General features: G+C 32.2%; 2 protein-coding genes and 1 pseudogene across 2 annotated transcripts; 2 read left to right on the forward strand and 1 right to left on the reverse strand.

Annotated features, from left to right (window-relative positions):
* Nucleotides 1–747: 747 nt before the first annotated feature.
* LOC107061676 (F-box protein At5g03970-like) lies at nucleotides 748–1,923 on the forward strand. Its single transcript, XM_015311350.1, has one exon. The coding sequence runs from the start codon at nucleotides 748–750 to the stop codon at nucleotides 1,921–1,923; it is 1,176 nt and encodes a 391-aa protein (XP_015166836.1).
* A 6,640-nt stretch (nucleotides 1,924–8,563) lies between these two features.
* On the forward strand, nucleotides 8,564–15,082 carry LOC102603300 (NADP-dependent malic enzyme). The gene is made up of 19 exons (XM_006353426.2): nucleotides 8,564–8,722; nucleotides 10,044–10,164; nucleotides 10,309–10,383; nucleotides 11,079–11,230; nucleotides 11,319–11,424; nucleotides 11,948–12,013; nucleotides 12,093–12,188; nucleotides 12,300–12,371; nucleotides 12,452–12,535; nucleotides 12,612–12,710; nucleotides 13,032–13,079; nucleotides 13,167–13,220; nucleotides 13,335–13,433; nucleotides 13,516–13,605; nucleotides 13,689–13,766; nucleotides 13,933–14,007; nucleotides 14,110–14,200; nucleotides 14,582–14,710; nucleotides 14,873–15,082. Exons 1-19 carry the CDS (start codon nucleotides 8,577–8,579, stop codon nucleotides 14,959–14,961), a joined length of 1,770 nt encoding a protein of 589 aa, XP_006353488.1. The 5' UTR covers nucleotides 8,564–8,576; the 3' UTR covers nucleotides 14,962–15,082.
* Nucleotides 15,083–15,327: 245 nt separating this feature from the next.
* On the reverse strand, nucleotides 15,328–17,801 carry LOC102603080 (alpha-soluble NSF attachment protein-like; annotated as a pseudogene).
* Nucleotides 17,802–21,335: the final 3,534 nt, after the last annotated feature.

Raw genomic sequence — 21,335 nt, forward strand, 5'->3', positions numbered from 1 at the left:
GATAACAATCAAGAAAATAAAAACACCAAATATGTTACATATATTGATTAAAAGAATCACAAATTCAGTCGTTAGTTATCACACATACCTGATGCGTTTCATCGTTCATTGTGTTGAATTAGAATTGAAACACATATAACCAATCTAAGTATTGTGGAAGGTAAAAGAATGGGAGAGAATTAGGGGAGAAAATCATGGGTCATATTACTACCCTACCTATTTTTTTTTAATAATATTATTTCATAGATTTGAAAAAAAACTATTGCTATGTTAGTGAAAAATAAAATTATTGTTATATAAGTGGTTATCAGGGTATTATATTTGTATACTTTAGTTTTTTTCCCGTATAAAAATCTCATAGTTGTAACAATTCTGTATTGAAAGCGGTTTTTCCGATCCCCAAACAAGTTTCGATTGGATTGGGTTGGTCAATATAAAAATTTCATCTCGTTGGAAATAATAATTTAAAGTTGAAATAGGAATCCTAATTTGATTAGGATTTATTATTTATGGTAATTACTTATTTATGTTTAATTAGAATTTGTTAGTTAGAGTGGTTCATATTCCTAGTTTAATTTGGTTTTTACTATTATAAATATAGGATGTTACAAAAAAAAAAAAAAATATAGGATGTTACTAGTTAGTTTTCAATATACATACAGTAATACACAAAAAAAATATTCAAGAAATACAATAGTTGCTACAATTATCCAGTGTATTCTGTTTTGAAAATTTGAATTTGCGAGTATGAATGGTGTGTCTCAGATGAGAAAGTGTGCAAAGGAGGAGATTTGTGAAGATATTATGATAAAAATATTGGATTTTTTGCCTTCAAAATGTCTGGCAAAGTTTAAATGTGTATCCAAGTGTTGGGAAAAGTACATTGCTGATTGCCGTTGCAGACGATGGATCCAAAAACCATATCTAGTTGGTTTCTTTTGTCAACATTCAGAGATTCAGCGTGAGTTACGCTTCTTCTCGTCGTCTCAATCAGTGATTGATGGCACTTTCGATGAGTCATTAGACAATCTTTTTCATAGCAATGCACATCTTGTTGCAGCATCCAATGGTTTTCTTCTTTGCAATGTGAAAAAGGTGCATTACTATGTTTATAATCCCGCCACAAGCCAATTATTGGTTCTTCCAAAAACTCAAATCTGCATGGAGGACGACGAATATAATCCACCACCTATTGGATTTATTTGTAAGGTAGATAACCCTGATAATAAAGATATTATCTCCTTCACTATAGTTCGGTATGCAATACCTGCAAAACCTCTGCAGTTTGCTTTACAGTTGGCTGTAACCATCGAAAGTTTCTCTTCTGAAACTAATGTGTGGACTGCAAATAAGATTATTCTTGATGTACCTATAAGACTGTTTCCTTGTACCCTTACGAAGTCACCATCGGCTAGTGTCATCGATGGAGTATTCTGTTGGTATGATGATTCATTACAGATAACTGTTTATGATAGTATCCACAAGTCTTTCTGGGATTTGAAATTGCCTGAAGATATGGAGAGAGGAATAGGTTGTGGTTATCTTGGATCATCAGCTGGTGGATTGTATTTTGCATTGAATATTATATTTAAGGGAACCGTCATTGTGTGGTACCTTGCTAGCAATATTCGTAATCGAGATGCAGTATGGGTTAAGAAGTATGTTGGAAATGTAAAAAGCACTGTCCTACAATGTCCGGAGGATTTTGGAGTTGAGGGCTATCCTCACATTGAGTTTAATAACATGGTGATTCATCCTACTGTTCCACACATATTTTATTTGGGTTTTCAGCGTAATATTATTTCTTATGACTTTGAGAAGGATGTTGCACAACTTGTCAATATTTTTTCAGGAGGTCCAACGATGAAGCGCTACAAATTGTTTCCTTTTGAATGGTATCAATGGCCACGTCGTCTTCTGTAAACTATTCTTACTTATTTGAATAATACTTATTCTATATACTTTGAACTTAGATACAAATAATGGAATTCCTTGTTTCTATTCTAGCTAATTATTTTGAAGTGCATATTTCATTATCTGGTTTTCAATTTTCTCAAAGTTTGGGCTAATATACTCTTAACATATAAGAATATATATGTATATTGTATCTCCTTCACTATTAACCTGATCGATCCCTCAGAGAGTTAGAATTAGTGAAACTCTTGACCTTGTACCTCAGATAATTTAGTTGCAGTGCAGAAATTAATACAGACAAGAGGGAGTTGCTTAGATACTAAACATCCCTCACTTCCAATCCTAAGATTGTGAGTTTGAGTCACCAGGGGAACAAAAAGGTGGGAGCTCCTAGGGAGGGGTAAAAACATAAATAAATACATATTCCAAACCTGCATAATCACTTTTTTGTGTGTGTTTGCTTTGGTGCAAATAACAACTGGGTCATCTGAGTTGATAACTCAGGAAAAAAATGATATAGAATTCAAAACTTTGGAGGGGTCCCCAAAACAGAGTCTTTCCCTTTTTATTATCAAAGCCTTTAATTGTTGGATAAACCTAAGAGAATCATGTAAAGTCATAAAGAAATGAAAGGCAATTGTAGAAACCAGAATTTGTGAACTTTTGAGTCATATGATGAAACTTTACAACAACATAACCAGTGTAGTGTAGTCAAATGATGGAACTTTGAGAAAGAGTAATAAATTGTAAACTAGAAGCATTACCAGAGTGTTGGTGAACCAATTCGGATTTGTATCTCTACTTTTCCTAAGGAGATTGATGGAAGTTTATTGCTAGAGGAAGAAGGATCTGCACATGGTGTATGTTAATTGTTGTCGATATTGTGCTAATTGATGGCCATACTTGTGGATGAGCTAACCAACATAATGGTAGATGAAGTTCCTGGTTGTATGTTAATTGTTGTTGATATTGTGCTAATTGATGAAACAAGTGAGGGCGTCGATCAAATGGTTGAACTATGGAGAAGAACTTTAGAGAGTTTATGGTTTTAGGATAATAAGTAGAATTAAGAGTGAATATATGCATTACAAGTTTAGTCAACATAAGAGTGACAATTAGATAAGATTGCAGAGTTAAAATGCAAACAATTCAGCTATAGTTCGTCACATTCACAAGATGAATGCCATAGAGATGAGAATGCCAAGATGGATGTGTGATCAATCATACAAGATTAGAAATCATTGCATTTGCAAGAAGGTTCAAGTAACAGATTGGGAATAAATTGAGGGATGGTCGCTTTAGATGGTTTGATTTATGTCATGCATCAAGCTCTAAATGAACCTGTTCGTTTGTACGCAAGAGAAGGTGTTGAAAGATACGAGGTAGACTTGAAATTGCATGGAAGAAAGATGTCTCGAAGAACTACAATCTGGGGATCCATACAGACTTAGTAAAGCTAGGGCATATATGATGGAAGAAAAAAATGCATATTAGTAGAGAATATTTGTAGACATTAGTACTTTTAACTATATGTCTTATGCTTTATAGGAATGGTTTAATCCTTTAAAAGATATACAGAACTTGTACTACTTTTTCACATAAAATTAGGATGAGATGATTTAAATGGAGTGACGTGGTCAGTGAGCATTCATATAGTCAATCCTAACTTGTTTGATTTGCGGCATTGTTAGTACAAAATAGAATTAGATAGATCATATATGTGCTTACACACACGAAATGAAACAAATAAATGGCTCTTTCACGTAGTGAGAAATACTTTCTTCCATATAAATAGTTGCATTAGCTTAACTCTCTTCTGAAACTAATGTGTGGACTGCAAATAAGATAATTCTTGATGTACCTCTAAGACTGTTACATTCTACGTATATGAAATCACCATCAGCTAGTGTCATCGATGGAGTATTCTGTTCGCTTGATGATTCACTACAGATCACTGTTTATGATAGTATCCACAAGTGTTTCTGGGCTTTGAAATTGCCTGATGATATGGAGACCGGAAAAGGTTGTTGTCATCTTGGATTAGGCATTGTATTTTGCATTGAATATTAGATTTGTGCTCTTCTGAAACTAATGTGTGGACTGCAAATAAGATAATTCTTGATGTACCTCTAAGACTGTTACATTCTACGTATATGAAATCACCATCAGCTAGTGTCATCGATGGAGTATTCTGTTCGCTTGATGATTGACTACAAATCACTGTTTATGATAGTATCCACAAGTGTTTCTGGGCTTGGATTTGAAATTGCCTGAGATATGGAGACCGGGAAAGGTTGTTGTCATCTTGGATCAAGTGGTGCATTGTATTTTGCATTGAATATTAGATTTGTGCAACCATCATTGTGTGGTACCTTGCGAGCAATATTCATAGTCGAGATGTAGTATGGGTTAAGAAGTATGTTGGAAATGTAGCCAACACTGTTCTACAATGCCCGGAGGATTTTGGACTTGAGGGCTATAATTGGTTTGAGATGACGAGCATCGCGATTCATCCTACTGTTCCACACATGTTTTATTTGAGTTTTCTTGGTAAGATTATTTCTTGTAACTTTGAGATGGATGTTGCACAACTTGTCTATAATTTCACAGGATGTAGGCCAACACAATACTTCAAATTTTTTCTAAATTAAAATTACAATCCAAGTTTGAGATGGATGTTGCACAACTTGTCTATAATTTTTTCTATAATCAATTACAATATCTTTAAAGAATTAATAAGGATAAAATATATAAACAAATTAAATAAACTAATTATCTTTTCTAAATTTTGGCTTTAGACACCCAATGTTTATGTTTTTTTTTTCCTTTGGTCTCATTTGAATTTCTTTTGAATGATCAAACTCTTTTTTCTTCTGGTAGCGAAATTGTTCTCCAATCCAAAGCACGATTTATTGGAGATTTATTTGGTTTGATAAACCTATACAATACCTTTGAAAGAAATAGCGAGACGTTTCTAACTAATATCTCAAAAATGAAGATATTCCTCAATAACACCGGCCAGGATTCAACACTAGCAATATTTGTAACTTTCCTATAATAGGTAAAGAAAACAAAAGTTTGTATAATGGACAGATTAGAAGGGTCAATTTTACCCTCCAACAAGATACATCATTAATTCATTACTTTTTGGAGTTGCAATTATACTTGTTTTCCCTTCTTTTCTTATTTCTTTTTTTCATTCTACTCATTGTAAAAAAAAAACTACTCTGACTATTCATTGTTTTTAATCCTACAAATTGAATATTTGTAAGGTATAAATATAGTGTATAATTCTTTCTTCAATGTCTTTTTTATTTTTTGTGTCTCAAATTTATTTTTAGATAATAAATATTATCCTTAAATAAATAATGTTACAAATACATAGCCCAAACCGAACCGAGAAGTTATATATATAAATTTTATAATTATTTATAAATAAAATATAAGTATTTTCATAAATTTATGTTTTTTTTTTGTTAAATTTATTTTGAAACCAATTTAATCTCTCATTTTGTACATATGAAAATAATTTTTTTACTTATTTGTTTTAACCGTTTTTTTTTTGTTTTTTTATTTTATCATTACATAAAAAATGCATGAGCATACAAAAGTTCAAGTTAATTCTTTAACTGGTCACTTATGTCATAAAAATTTACCACTAAAATTATTTCTATTTCTTTTCTCTCATTTTTCATTAGTACTTTAAAAAATTTCACCTTCATATTTTGTATCATTTTAACTTCTACTTTTAGAATTTATCTAAAAAATATTTTTTACTTTATTTGAAAATTGATGTTTGAACATGAAAAATTGAAATACAACTTTTCAACTTGAAGGTATATTTCAAATTTGAAAAACATGTTAGTATAATCTGTTTTTAAATTCATTTTTCACTTTTGATATTATATTTAAGTACATTCAAACATGAATATTATTTCAAATTTTTTTTTGTGTCTCAACTCTTGAAGAAATAATCCAACCCCGTTGAAACAAAAAGTATAAGAAGAGTCGGAGGTGTATATGATTTAAATTTTATGGACTCAATTCGTAAGATTTTTAACATTTATGAACTCAACATATGAAAAAACTTTATTTTTATGTTTATAATCCTGCTACGAGTCAGATTTTGGCTCTATCAAAAACTCAATTCTGCATAAAGATATCATCTCATTCACTATAGTTCGGTATGCAATACTGAACTATTGGGATTTATGGTTCACTATAACAATTGAAAGTTTCTCTTCTGAAACTAATGTGTGACCTGCAAATAAGATTATTCTTGATGTACCTCTAAGCCTGTTACATTCTACTTTCTATTTTAGCTAAATGTTTGATTTGATCCTTGATTCTAGTATATTTTACAAGTAGAGAGTAGAATAGTGGCCCTCTACGAAAAATCGAAAAAATCGTCTAAATCATGTTAAATGGCCTTTTCATGCTAAAGAAATAGTGGGGATTATGGTGAGGTTATATGTATTTCTCCCCTATATCATTACGTAAGCTCTCGTAAGTGTTTTGAAAAAAATGTATTCAAAAGACTTATCACCAAAATATTCATGGGCTGACACACACGAAAAATTGAGAAAATCGCCTAATTCATGTAAATTGGCCCCTAAATGTCCGATATGGACTCTAAAAATTGTGAGACTGTACGTAGTGCTCCCCCAACTCCCTGCAGAGGGTTCCATAAAAGTTTCGCAAAGAAATAATCTGGAAGCCATATCACCAAAATATTCATGGGCTAACACACGAAAAAACTATAAAAAACACTTAATTCCTATAAATTGGCCTTAAATGCCTAATATGGACTCTAAAAATTGTGAGATTGTATGTACTACTCCCCCCAACTCCTTACAGAGGGTTCCATAAAGGTTTCACAAAGAAATTTTCCGCTAAATGCCAATAATGAACTCTAAAATTTTTGAGATTGTACATAGTGCTCCCCCATCTCCCTATGGAGAGTTCCATAAAGGTTTCGCAAAGAAATCGTCTGAAAGTCATCTCACCAAAATATTCATCTAACACACACGAAAAACTTAGAAAATCGCCTAATTCCTGTAATTTGGCCCCTAAATGCCCCATATGGGCTCTATGAGACTGTATTTATTGCTCCCTCAAATCCTTACAAAGAATTTCGTAAAGGTTTCGCAAAGAAATCATCTGGAAACCATTGTGAGACTGTACATACTGCTCCTCCAACTCCCCATGGAGGGTTCCGTAAAGGCTTCGCAAATAAATTATCTCGAAGTCATATAACCAAAATATTCATGGGCTAACACACGAAAAATTAAGAAAATCGCCTAATTCCTGTAAATTGACTTCTAAATGCCCAAAATGGACTCTAAAAATTATGAGAATGTATATGTTTTTCCCCAACCCCCCTGCGGAAGGTTCTATAAAGGTTTTGCAAGCGCATAAAAAATTCGAGAAAATTGTCTAATTCTTATAAATTGGCCTCTTAATATCCAAAATGTACTCTAAAAATTATGAGACTATAAGTACAACTTCCTATAGAGATTTCTGTATAGGTTTCACAAACAAGCTGTCTGGAAGCTATATCACAAAAATATTCATGGGATAACACACTCGAAAAAACTGAGTAAATCACCTAATTCTTATAAATTGACCCCTAAATGTCTAAAATGGACTCTGAAAATTGTGAGATTGTACGTAATGCTCCTCCAAATTCCTACGGAGGGTTCTGTAAAGGTTTCAATTTTTTTTTATCCGTAAGTCATATCATGAAAATATTCATGGGCTAAGACACACGAAAAACTGAGAAAATCACCTGATTCTTGTAAATTGGCCCCTACATGCCCAAAATAGACTCTAAAATTTTTGATATTGTACGTACTGCTACCCCAACTCCCTACGGAGGGTTCTGTAAAGATTTCACAAAGAGATCGTCTAAAATTCATATCACCAAAATATTCATGGGCTAACACACATGAAAAACTGAGAAAATCACCTGATTCTTGTAAATTGGCCCCTACATGCCCAAAATAGACTCTAAAATTTTTGATATTGTACGTACTGCTACCCCAACTCCCTACGGAGGGTTCTGTAAAGATTTTCACAAAGAGATTCGTCTAAAATTCATATCACCAAAATATTCATGGGCTAACACACATGAAAAACTGAGAAAATTGCTTAATTCATGTAAATTAGCCCCTTTATGTCCAAAATAAACTCAAAAATTGTGAGAGTATACGTACTACTCTCCCAAATTCCTACGGCGAGTTCTATAAAAAATTTACGGAGAAATCATTCGAAAGTTATATTACCAAAATATTCATAGATTAATATACATACGAAAAATGGAAAATATCGTCTAATTATATTCCTATAAGTTGGCATATACTCTAAAAATTGTAAGATCGTATGTTAAGCTCCTCCAACTCTAAAACCATTTCATCAAAAATTCATTAACTTATCCATATACAATATGCTAAAGAAAGTGACAAAATCATCATCCACATCTTTCAAGAAAATGGCATGTGGCAAAGTAAAGGAAGAATCAAGAATTGATGAGTATATATTTATTTATTGAGACACGTGTACGTGTACTATAATGCTAATCTATTTTTTATTACTATATTATATATGTGGCAAAATAAAACAAATTACTTACAAGTTACAACTTACTAGTGTGTGAGAAAAAAATGGATAGCAAGATGGAGGAGAAGAGTGAAGCGGTGTTGGACATGTCACCGACATCAACGGTTGGAGGTGGTGTTGAGGATATCTACGGTGAAGATCGTGCCACGGAGGATCAACTCATCACTCCATGGACTTTCGTTGTTTCTAGGTAATCGTAATGTTCGTGTCAGCTTGTGAACGTCTCAAATTAATTTCGCGATTTGCTATCCTTCCTTCCACTAATATAAGTATCGATAATTCCTCACTGAGGATCACGTGTCTCCTTCTGTCTCAATTTATATATGTGGTATTGTTTTGGTTTTGAAGAGTCAAATTTTGATTATTGATATATTTGTTCAATTCGAACATAGAAATCATAAGTTTTTTTTTTGTTTGAAATACTTCTTTTGTTTTAATTTGTTTCACAATTTATTTTGTTTGATTTAAAATACGAGTTAAGTCAAATTAACTAATGTTGAGTCTAAATTCATATAGAATCTCCAAAAGTTTTTTAAGGGTTTTTTTTATATGTTTAGAAACTTTTTTCTAAATAAAAAATAGTAGTAAGTTAATTTAACAGTGGTTAATAATTTAAAATATTTATGTAACATTTGAAAAAGCTTCTAATCAAAAAAATCATTTTTGTCTTTTTCATATAAAAATCAAGACAAATAAATTAAAATAAATAAAGTAAAAATATAAATGGTAAAAATATTATAAATCACAGTAATTAACCGCTTAAATATTTGAAAGTACCTATTGATTTGCCATCAACATGATACGGTGAAATCAAATTTTTGTTTCTGTCAAGGAATAAAAATGATTAATTTTCAATATACCAAAAAATGTAATTAGTACATGATTTAATTTTTTTTCTCATTTGACCGTCTTAAGTAATAGCTGAGATAAATATTTAACTATTATCTAAACAATATTATAAATCACAATAATTAATCATATCCAGCAAGTACAAAAAAAATTGTGGTAAAAAAGAAAAATTTGCTTGACTCTCGAAATCTAAAAGAGTCATAAGAACAAAGAAAATAGTAGTATCTTGTTAGTAGCCGTGTATTTAAACCTAAGAACTCTTTTCAACGTACCAACACCATAACAAAATGTTAGTGATTGATTAGCTTAAAAAATGGTGATTACAGTTGTGTTAATGGAATCTTTAAGAAATATTTTTGACTAACAAACTTGTGAGCTGAGTTGTACGGACTCTTTACTTTCGATCCGCACCCTTGTCGGATTCTCTAAAAATACATTACTTTTGGTGAATCCGATTCGCACCCATTGACATTTCTAAAGAGTCCGAGCAACATAGCTTGTGATCATTGAGTAGGGAGATCATATTCATGAATTAGTAAAGAGTTTCAAGTTTGTGAATTAAGTAGTTTTTCTGATCATTTTGGGAGTTTGTTATCTTTTATTTGCAAATTTGGCTGTAAAATGTTGTTATATTTGTTAACTTTTTGGCTGGAAAAAATTAGTGGTTACAACTTGTTGAGGGATCCGCGTTACAACAAAGGGCTCGCCTTCACGGAGAAGGAAAGAGATGTTCATTACTTGCAAGGCCTTCTTCCACCCGCGGTTATACCCCAGGAACTTCAGGTACATAAACTGATTAATGTTACAAGTTGGAAAAGTTGTTCCAGAGTGATCTATAAGTCATGAATTTGAGTCGTGAATCAGTTATTGATGTTTGCGTCATGTAGGATCTTACATTATTATATATCTTGTGTTATGTCATTTCAGGAGAGAAGACTTATGCAGAGTCTTCGCGGATATGAAGTCCCTTTGAATAAATATGTTGTCCTGATGGAACTAGAGGTAAACTATAAGCACAAATTCTTTACTTATGAATTTAGTTGTGCATCGAGTTTTGCTATTCATATGAAGGGGTGCGAGTCATTGTCATGTATGATCACTTAACTTTATCCATCGTAAGTCCATAAGACCAAGTAAAGTCGCCTAACTTTTTATTCGATTAAAGTAACTGAACTTTATCTGCTATAAGAGTTTTGTGTAACACAAAAGTCTTCTTGAGAGGTATGTTTTGTCGTGTAGCGGAAAAAAACTTAGACTTAGTGACTTTACCGTAAAGTTGGTAAAGATTGTATGACATAGTTCAGATTTCGAGAGTCAACAAAGTTTATTCGTATTCCTTTTGAATATTTGAATTGTTAATTTTTGTGACTTATTGTACTTTTTATGTAGTTTCTAAATATGTAAATTATTTTTCAAAAACCTTTAAAATTGTGTGTCCAAATTCACAGTCAAAATAAAAGTTTTGACTTTCAAAATTTGAACTATGGCATATAAATTGGGACGTCCAGAGTATGTAAAGTTATTGTTATAGTTGGTGAATTTCAGTTTGTTTAATGTGGCAAAAAAATGGTTTTGTGACTTTGCTATTATAACGGGTAAAGTTCAGAGGCCATACGTGAAATTGATGTTGTAATGGTATTTTATTTAGCCAGCCTTCTCATTCTTCCTCTGTTTTCTTTTCTGTATTGTATTTGCAGGAGAGAAATGAAAGGTTGTTTTACAAGCTTCTTATCGATAATGTAGAAGAGTTGCTTCCGATTGTCTATACTCCAACTGTTGGTGAGGCTTGCCAAAAATATGGAAGCATTTTTAAGCGTCCGCAGGGTTTATACATCAGTTTGAAAGAAAAGTATGGTACTTTTACGAGTTAAAAGTGTATTTACTGCTTCGTAGTGAAAGTAATTCAACTAAAGATGTAAGTGTTTATTTATTTGCAGAGGAAGGATCCTTGAGGTATTGAAAAACTGGCCTGAGAGGAAAATACAAGTTATTGTCGTTACCGATGGTGAAAGAATTCTTGGACTTGGAGATCTCGGCTGCCAGGTAATCTGTCGACACATATTTTATTAGTTTGTAGTCGAGGGTCTATCAGTAACAACCTCTCTACCCCACAAAGGTAGGTGTAAGGTCTGTGTATGTAGTGCTCTCTCCAAACCTCACTTGCGGGATTAATTATACTGAGTATGTTGTTGATGTTGTGTATTATGTGTGTGGTAGCTAGGTGTATAGAAGGGGTTCACTTGAATGGAGGTAAGATGTAAATTTTGTAGGTCACGGGTTCGATTGGTGGAATTAATGGCTAATGCTTGAGTCGGGATAGATTGCCTACATTACACCCCTTGGGGTGCGGTCCTTCATGGACTCCCTCAACATAGGAGAAGTTTGTAGTATAGTGTAAAAATTGCTAAAAATTTGTGTTAAGTTTCAACATTCTTGCATTTTTGTGAATCCTCTAGTTAGATTCATTGGCCCAAAAAAACAAATTTTCTTTTCTTGTTTGAGTACTTTGTAATGCGTCGAATGAGTAATCCTGACATGGAATATGAATTCCATTATATTGTCCCAGGGAATGGGTATACCAGTAGGGAAATTGGCTTTGTATACTGCACTCGGAGGAGTCAGACCTTCAGCGGTACCAAAACTCGTTAAAACATATATACTACTATGATTTTGTAACTATGAAAATGCTATCGTTTTGCTCAAATGTGCAGTGTTTGCCTATAACAATTGATGTGGGAACAAATAATGAGCAACTATTGAAAGACGAATTCTACATTGGACTCAGACAAAAGAGAGCTACTGGGAAGGTCAATTTTATAATAGCATCACTCTATATCGTACTTGTTACCACGTAGAAATATAAATTGAGATTTGCGCTGTGTTCTTGAGATATGTCTGTTTCGTTTTGATCCTTGTAGGAATACTACGACTTTCTTGATGAATTCATGAAGGCTGTGAAGCAAAACTACGGTGAAAAAGTTCTTGTACAGGTTAGTAGTTTGAAACTTGTTAAGGACCACATCGCCTTTCATGTAAAGTCAAAGTCTGATATTTGTAACGTCATCTGCAGTATGAAGATTTTGCGAATCACAACGCTTTTGAGCTGTTGGCGAAATATGGTACCACACATTTGGTATTCAATGATGATATACAGGTATGCTGCATTTCTTTTGGCCTATATCACCGGACATTTGCTTTTGTTCGGGTTTTTGATCTCATTAATGCTGCAGGGGACAGCTGCTGTGGTACTTGCGGGGCTTGTTGCATCGCTTAAGCTGCTCGGAGGGTCCTTAGCTGATCATACATTCTTGTTCTTCGGTGCTGGAGAAGTAAGGCTAGAACTTTCTTTTAAAGACTCAAGTTTTCAATTGTTTCCATAGACGAGCATGTAAAAAAGGATACAAATGGTAGCAATGAATGACTTAGAGAAAGAATACAATAACTGGATGAAATCCCAAATTTCTAGTGATTTTGTGATTTACTCATGACGCGATTTACATTCGGAGGAGATATTATGCATCTGAAATCATATAATCTTTTTGCCTCTACTCGTGTCGATAGCAGATATAGATGGATAATTTACATTAAAAGATATTGAAATGATCTTAAAGTCCTTAAATTGTTTCATGTCGATGTCTTCGTGATCACAGGCTGGAACTGGCATAGCAGAACTCATAGCACTTGCGATCTCAAAGAAGGTGGAAGATTTTGGTTGCCAGTGGTATATCAAAGTCGTATTCTCGTTTAGTATGTTTCACTTGATAAATTGTGTTTGTTATCTGTAGACAAAAGCTCCTGTGGAGGAAGCGCGTAAAAATATCTGGCTCGTGGACTCAAAGGTAGGAAAATATACCATCTCCTAGGCTAGTATTTGTCTTAAATTTCACATTTCACAAAGTTTACGATTGGTTCCTCTGCTTACATAGTCTATATAATTGAGTGGTTATGTGCAGGGTTTAATTGTAAACGCTCGAAAGGAATCACTTCAAGCTCACAAGAAACCTTGGGCACATGAACACGAACCTGTCAACAATCTCCTCTACACTGTTAAGGTTTGATCGATGAGCTCCCTAATCGGGGATTACCACTTTTAAAATCCTTTTGAATGTATTAACACTTTTAAAATTTATTTAGGCCATTAAGCCAGCTGCCATAATCGGAACGTCTGGAGTTGGACAAACATTTACTAAGGAAGTGATTGAGGTTATGGCCTCCATAAACAAGGTGCTTCATTTCTGCGATTTTCCATTTCCTCTTCTCACCAATCGAAATTTTCTTGAGCTGACGGACTAAAATATGATTTGCAGAGACCTCTCATTATGGCTCTCTCAAACCCGACTGCACAATCCGAATGCACTGCTGAAGAAGCTTATACTTGGAGTGAGGTAAGTAGTTAATATTCATGACAACGGAGGCATATGTGAAAAATCACTAATATTTTGAACCATTATTTCGAAAGTACAATGAGTTCAATGCTAAAGTTCTGTTTTTGGTTAAATCATGTACTCAAAGCTCACGACGTTGATCGGTTTCTTATTGTATTATGAAAAGGGTCGAGCCGTCTTTGCAAGTGGAAGTCCCTTCCCTCCAGTAGAGTACAATAACAAACTCCACATTCCTAGCCAGGTTTGTTAATGCATATATATGCTTAAATTCCTTTTGTAAAGTACCATCGATCACAATCAACTCGATTATGGTTAATTTACGTTCTTTCATGCAATATCACAGGCAAACAATTGTTACATATTCCCAGGATTTGGTTTTGGCTTGGTCATGGCTGGCGCTATCCGTGTGCACAATGACATGCTTTTAGCAGCTTGTAAGTACTCTTTCGTTTCAATTTGTTTGTCTTACTTTCCTATTAAGTTCGTTTTAAAAAGAATGTCTCTTTTCTCTTTTGATAAATGATAACTCTTAATTTTCAACTTCTCACATGGCATGTTCATGTACCACATAGTCAAAAGTTGCATTTACTTTCTTAAACTCCGTCTCAAGTCAAAATTAGACAACCAAATTGAAACAAAGGGAGTATTTGAATTACAAACCTTATATCGAAATCTCATATCTTGACCATCAGAGGTGGTAAATGGGCGAGTTGGGTCAAATTTGGACAAGTCAATCCCCTCTCCAACCGCCCAACGTGTCACATCCTCCCCTCTACTTTAAACTTTAAGTATTAATTTTTGTTTACGCGAAACAGCGGAAGCGTTGGCCAGTCAAGTAACTGAGGAGCATTATGGCAAGGGGATGATTTACCCTCCATTTGGTAATATCAGAAAGATCTCAGCTCATATTGCTGCTAATGTTGCTGCTAAAGCATATGAACTCGGTGAGCTCATTTCTTCCTTTTTCGTCATACGTCTTAATTGGATTTAAGTTATATGTACTGATAACACTAAAAACTTTACACCATTCATATAAATCAATGTCCATTATATAGAGCTATTTATAATTACATTTTAAGTGATTTGATTGTGTTATATACACGCAGGCGTTGCGACACGTCTGCCTCAGCCTGCAGATTTGGTGAAGTATGCTGAGAGTTGCATGTATACTCCGAATTATCGCAGTTATCGCTGATAAATTAAATTAAATAAATAACCTTTCACATGTTGTAATTTTATTTATAGGTAAAATAATGTTCCCTTTTAAAAGGATGATCTTTTTTGTAAATTTTGTAGTCCATGTAAAAGCAGCAATGAGTTTGTACTATAGTTTGAATAAACAATAATAATATTATATTCGAAAAAAGGTTAAATATATATTCTCAAACTTTCAAAAATGGTATGCGTATATACACTCAATGGGTCAGGTCCTTCTATAGAACTTGTACTTTGTACTAAAGTAGAGCATGATAACAAAGCAATCCTAGAAGAAGAATTAAGATCGACCATATTCCGCAATCCTACTAGCTAAAGGTATCAAAGGTTTTTTGTTTTGAAAAGTCTAATTTTGGTCGTACAAAATAAAATAAGCGAACATGGTACAATATAAAATAACCATCCTAATTGTCCTTAGCTCTTACGCCTTCAACGCTTCCTTCATCTTGAGAAGAACTGGTGTCCTCCATTTATCCTGTTAAATGAGATGAGAGAAGCATCATAAAATGTATTAAAAGGTTGATTGAGCCAAGGAAGTATAAATTTAAAATGTGTTATATTTACCTGCTTTATAGTGCTATCATATTCCTTGAGACAACTAGTAAACTCTGCAACATCTCTCTTGTCAATAGCAGCTGCCAAACCCTATCATTTGCAAAAGTATTCTCCCAAATTTATTCGTATATAATCATATTTCAAACACATTATGATCCTAGAGTTAGTACAAGCTATGACATACCATTAGAAGCTTGCACTCACGCGTCCCTGAAAATGTTGTATCCAGTATCTGTAAATTAGGATGCATTATGTACTTGAAACATATATCATGATTCATGTGTCATTGAAATTTTAAGAGTCTTGAAAGGAAACTACTTTACCTGATATCGCTCAAAGGCGTTGCTAATTGCAATAACATCACCTTTACAAAGTTGGCAAATACCAGCATTCAAAAGATGCCCTCTAACTCCATACTTCAACAAGTTGTTTCTGATGGAATATGTTGCTATCTCCTCAAACATCGTGATTGATCTTTGAAATCTTTGTGACAAATACAGAATGCAAAACTTCAATTGTTCTTTCCATGTTCAACAATACAAAACTATATTATGTACTACTTCAAGACGAAGAATCTTACTTTCCTACTTTAGCTGAGTATTCTGCAATTTTCTGCCTGTACTGATTTGCAGATGATGTTAAATCCATACTCTGGAAAAGATCAACTGTTTTCTGATAGTAAACTATAGCCAGCTCCAAATCATTCTCGTGTTCATATAATTTAGCAATTTCCTGGATCCAAAAGATTTTTTATGTATCTTTCAAATGCATAATGAAAACATTTAGCAGCTGTCTATTAAAAACAACAGAGCACATCTGAATTCTCATCGACAATATAGTTGTACCTGATAATGTCCTGTGGTCGCGTTTGGCCTTCCAATGTCCAGCAATATGTGTGCTGCTTTCTCTAGACATGATATTGCCTCTGCAAGAAATAGACATATATCCATAAGACATTCCTGCAACGTCATACAAGATTTGTACAATAACACAATAAGGCAACACACAACCTTTCAAATTTTTCGTCATCTTGTAGTAATCAGCAGCAATATCGTAAGAATGAGAAGCCTCATGTTTCTGATCCAACTGATAAGATAAGAGAAAATAGTTTTAAGAATTTAAGTTTGTGTACAAAAGTTATAACGAAGAGGATCAATAATACCTTCAGATGACAACTTGCTAATTTCACGTATACTGCTCCAACTCGATCCCCTGAAAGACAAACATTGTAAGATTAATTAATGTGCATCTAATACTATATGATCTTCTACCTCCAATTTTCCCATTAAAATCTATTGGCACGTAACCCTAATTCAACTCCAAAATCAAGCTCATTAAGAGAAAATTACAAAAGTCCATATACGCAGAACACCCGTCCATTCCCAACCAAACATGATATCGAAACTTAATTTAACCCCAAAAACTAACTCATGATAGGAGAATTGCTCAAGTCCGTATAAGCAGAATCCATTCAATTCCACTATTCAAAAGACAAATTAGGAATTTTCTAAAAGTAATTAAGGATCATCTTAGACCTTCCCACACTATATTCCACTATCAAACAAACAAACAAATGAAGGTAAGGCACAGGTACCTCTCTAGACTATGATCGAAATTCCAGAAATACATCTTAACTAAACTAAGGTCATATTATCTCTGAATTCATTTGTTTTGTAATTTTGTACACATTTTGGCTTACGTAAGCCAAAAGGTTCAGGGTAATAGAAGCTTAGTTTAGTTAAGATGTATCTCTGAATTTCGATCATAATCTAGGGGATACTTGTGCATTATCCCAAGAATAAATGGTGTTGTAATACAAACATGATTTAGCGAGTTTGAAGCGATCAACAGCTTTATAGAGTAAATCTGCAGCGTCATGATATTTGGACCCGAAAATTCCCCAACCATTGAGTTTCTTCTCAGCTTTCTTCACCAATTCTTCTCCTCTCGATATTTGATCTCCCATTATGAAGAAGCCGTTAATCACTACGCAAAACATGATTAGTAACAAAAAAAATTAAGTATTAAAAATTGTTTAGTGGTAAATAAACCTGATTTATCCAACTTCATTCTGTTAGCAGTTTCGCTGAGTTTCTTCTTAGCTTTCTTCACCAATTCTGATATTTGATTCCCCATTGTGAAGAGAATTCTCTAAACTAAATTTCAACTAAATCCTATTTAAAACCGTACTTACAAATAGTACTAATTTGATTCAAAATAGAATTGTTTGGAAAAACAATTAACGATCAAAATTACCATCCTTGTCAAATTAGGTAATATGTATTCATATTATCTCGATTATTTATATTTAAAAGAAGTGGTTTATCTGAATTGAAATTTGTTATGAAATTATTAATTAGTAAGATAATATGTAATTATTTTAAAGTGAATTTATACTCTTTCTGTTTTTTTTATATGCCATTATTATTATAAATAATTGATTCATAATATTTGTCATTTTAAAAATCAATGCATAATTTACAATATTTTTCCTATTATACCCTTGATAGTTAATTAGTTTTGAATATAGATATTTGACCGACCTAGGAAAACTAATAAGTAATTAATATTCACTGTAATTATTTCATACATTGATTAATTACTCTCACTATTGCACTACTCTATAAAATCTAATTTTGAAAGCAAATTCAACAAAAAAAATTTTAAAAAAAAGACAGCGAAAAAATAAAAAATAATCTTGAAAGTTGAAGCTTCAACAAATTTTACCAAGGAAGATGACACTTCAAAAGGTTTAAAGAGTGTAAAAATAGAAGACTCAACCATAATATGTGAAGGCCAATTTGAGAAAAATCAAGATCCAAATAAAGAAATTTTGCACAGTTTCGATTTGAATAAATTTTCAGACGAAGCATATAAGGATGAAGAATTACAACATATATTTAATACTATGCTAAAAAAATTATTCTCAAAGTTTTATTAAATCCATATCTTTTTTCTTGTGATAAATAAAGAAAAAATACCTCTTATATTGATAAGGTGAAGTTGATCATGATCTAGAAAAAAGAAAGTGAATGAAAAACTTTGAGTTGTTTTCCGTATCAAATTCTAGGTTGTATACATTCAGAATGTTTTTCTGCTTTTGAAATATATAAATATTATTATTTCAAAAGTTGTATAGTAATTTTTTGAATTGACTTATTTTAAATATTTTTAAGCTGAAAATAGCTTTCAAGCGCAATATAGAAAAAACTTGTACTTTTGATGGGAATTCAATTGAGAATCCTATGCGTGAAAGTTTGAAACCTTGTTGGTAGTCCATATGTTGAATCAAGGGCGGGGCTAGTAAGGGTTTAGGGGGGTTCATCTGAAAGTTACATTGTACATATAGTAAATGTTGCAAACGCATCTATTAATTCTGGCTCCACCACTATGTCGAACTTAAGTTGGGAGTCAAACTCAATCAGTATAGAACGTCAGTCATAATGCCACTCACGTCTTTTTTTCTTTTCAACAAGTCTTCTAAATTCTTTTTTTTTTTTGTTCTTTTGTTTGAGTTCATAATAATAATAAACACTAGCGGGTTCTTTAATGAAAAGAAAAGTGGATTGCCGAAATGTAACATTTAAGTAGAGCATGATAAATAAACAATCCTAGAAGAAGAATTAAAGTAAGATCATATTCCCAATCATATACTAGCTAGAGGTGTCGTTTTTATTTCGAAAAGTCTAATTGTGATCATACAAAATAAAATAAGCGAACATGGTATTATAACATGAAATAATCGTCCTGACCGTCCCATTGAATCTAGCTCCTTCACCTTCAATGCTTCCTTCACCTTGAGAAGAACGGGTATCCTCCAATCATCCTGTTAAGTGTGATGAACAAAAAAGAAGCATCATAAAATGCGTTAAGGTTGATTGAGCCAATGAAGTACAAATTTAAAATGTGTTAAATTTTCCAGCTTTGGACTCGTTGTTGGAACTGTCATGTGGAGTCTCATGTATAAATATCGTAAGCCAAAATGATTTGTGGAATTTTTTGAAGGCATTTTTTCAAAAAAAAATGAGAAGGCAAAGAAAGAGAGCTCAGAGACAGCGGACATGCTTGATATGAATTTCCTTTTATTGTTTTCATATGCTTGATATATGGCAATACAATTGTATGTAGCATTAATGTTTTTTTCATGTTTCAGTTTATTTCTAAGTGATACTTGAGTAATTAGCATGATCCACCTAAACAAATATAATACATTTACCACCTCTTATGATCAAGATTTGAGGTTTCGATTTAAGATTGTAATTCAAATACTTACAAACTAAAAGTGTGTCATTCTACACACGGATAGCACTACACCAAAATAGTATTGTCCGCAAAAATTTAATTAAATGTCATTACACATTCAAGATCACTGTACTTAATGCTCTATTTTTTATATTCAATTTAAAAATCAATACATAAATCAAGATAAAGCTTCATTTCAAATGTTTATCTAAGTATATTTATATGCCAACTAAAGATGAGATTTGATATCTAGACTTGCCAACCCAAACAAATGTAAACGTTCCAAACAAGATATGGCTGTCAGTCGGTAAAAGTCACGATTTATCCCACCAAGGCCTTAACTTATTTGCCTTTTCTAACATGTCAACTCCGTTAAATAAATCACTTGCGACAATAGGTATCATCTGCTTGACTATGTTCATTTCACAATTAGTGGAAACAAAGATGCTAAGCTCATCAAACATGTCTCGCGGTTCTGCCAGTAATTATGTAATTTTTTTAATTTCTCTTACATTAGTAATTATTAAAGAGTATATTTATAATTTTTAATATAAATTCTTAAATATATATATATATATATATGTGTGACGTGAAAGAATTAAACAGGATGATTAATATATAATCGAAATGACAATAAATATTAGAATTAGAAAAATAACGTTTCAATTCATATTATTACTCTGTTTTAATATTTGATGTTATATTTGTGTTGAAATATTTTTTCAATTATATTAAAATCTTCATAATTTGATACACAATTCTTCAATTATTGTCATTTATAGTTATTTATACACAAATTATCTAATTACATTTATATGTATGATACCTTGAAAATATGTTGACATGTGTTCCAATACTATACTTGATTCTTATTGTTAAAATGCTTTTGATATTCATAAATGTTAGGATTAATTTAATGTAAACTTTTAAAATATACTAGGACTCCATTTATATTCAATTTATTTTTATCCATATAAAAAAAAGAATGAATTGGAATTTAACTCGTTTTTATTAATCTTTCTGAATTCAACCTAAGTTGTCTATTTACAATTACTAAGTGTGCACAACCTTTTCCCATGTCGAAAAGAAAATGAGTTATAAAATTTAGTGTTATACATGTTTATGATTATTGTGTATTTTTTCTTTTTTAATTATACTAAAATTATTTCTAAATGTAATTTATCAACAAAAGAAAAAGACTAAATAAAGATTTAGCATCCTCGTATTTTGGTGCGTATTCAAAATTGATTTTTTTAAAACTATTTTATTTATTACATTTTCCATGACACTTTTTCTTAATTATTCTCAAAGGATAGGTCACCTTTTTATATTTAAATTTAATTTAACTTAAAGTCTTTTTATTTCATTTTTAATAATACACTTTATGATTATAAAATTTCAAAAATATATTAAAAGATAATTATTTGTTTTCTTGAATTGTTTGTTTAATTAAACATTAGTCAACCATCATCGTATAAAATAAATAAATAAGAAAGTATTGTCTTTACGAGTTTAGCAGTTCCAATTCACATGTTGTATTTTGGCAGATTTATGGAA

This window comes from Solanum tuberosum, unplaced genomic scaffold (genome assembly GCF_000226075.1).
Source record: "Solanum tuberosum cultivar DM 1-3 516 R44 unplaced genomic scaffold, SolTub_3.0 scf00155, whole genome shotgun sequence".
In the NCBI taxonomy this organism is placed as follows: domain Eukaryota; kingdom Viridiplantae; phylum Streptophyta; class Magnoliopsida; order Solanales; family Solanaceae; genus Solanum; species Solanum tuberosum.

What these genes read in the sequence shown, in the direction of transcription:
- LOC107061676 (XM_015311350.1), top strand. Translation starts at nt 748, where the DNA reads ATGAATGGTGTGTCTCAGATGAGAAAGTGTGCAAAGGAGGAGATTTGT.
- LOC102603300 (XM_006353426.2), top strand. Translation starts at nt 8,577, where the DNA reads ATGGATAGCAAGATGGAGGAGAAGAGTGAAGCGGTGTTGGACATGTCA. An exon ending in TTATACCCCAGGAACTTCAG is followed by an intron (nt 10,165 to 10,308) that starts GTACATAAACTG and finishes ATGTCATTTCAG; the next exon opens with GAGAGAAGACTTATGCAGAG. An exon ending in TGACATGCTTTTAGCAGCTT is followed by an intron (nt 14,201 to 14,581) that starts GTAAGTACTCTT and finishes TACGCGAAACAG; the next exon opens with CGGAAGCGTTGGCCAGTCAA.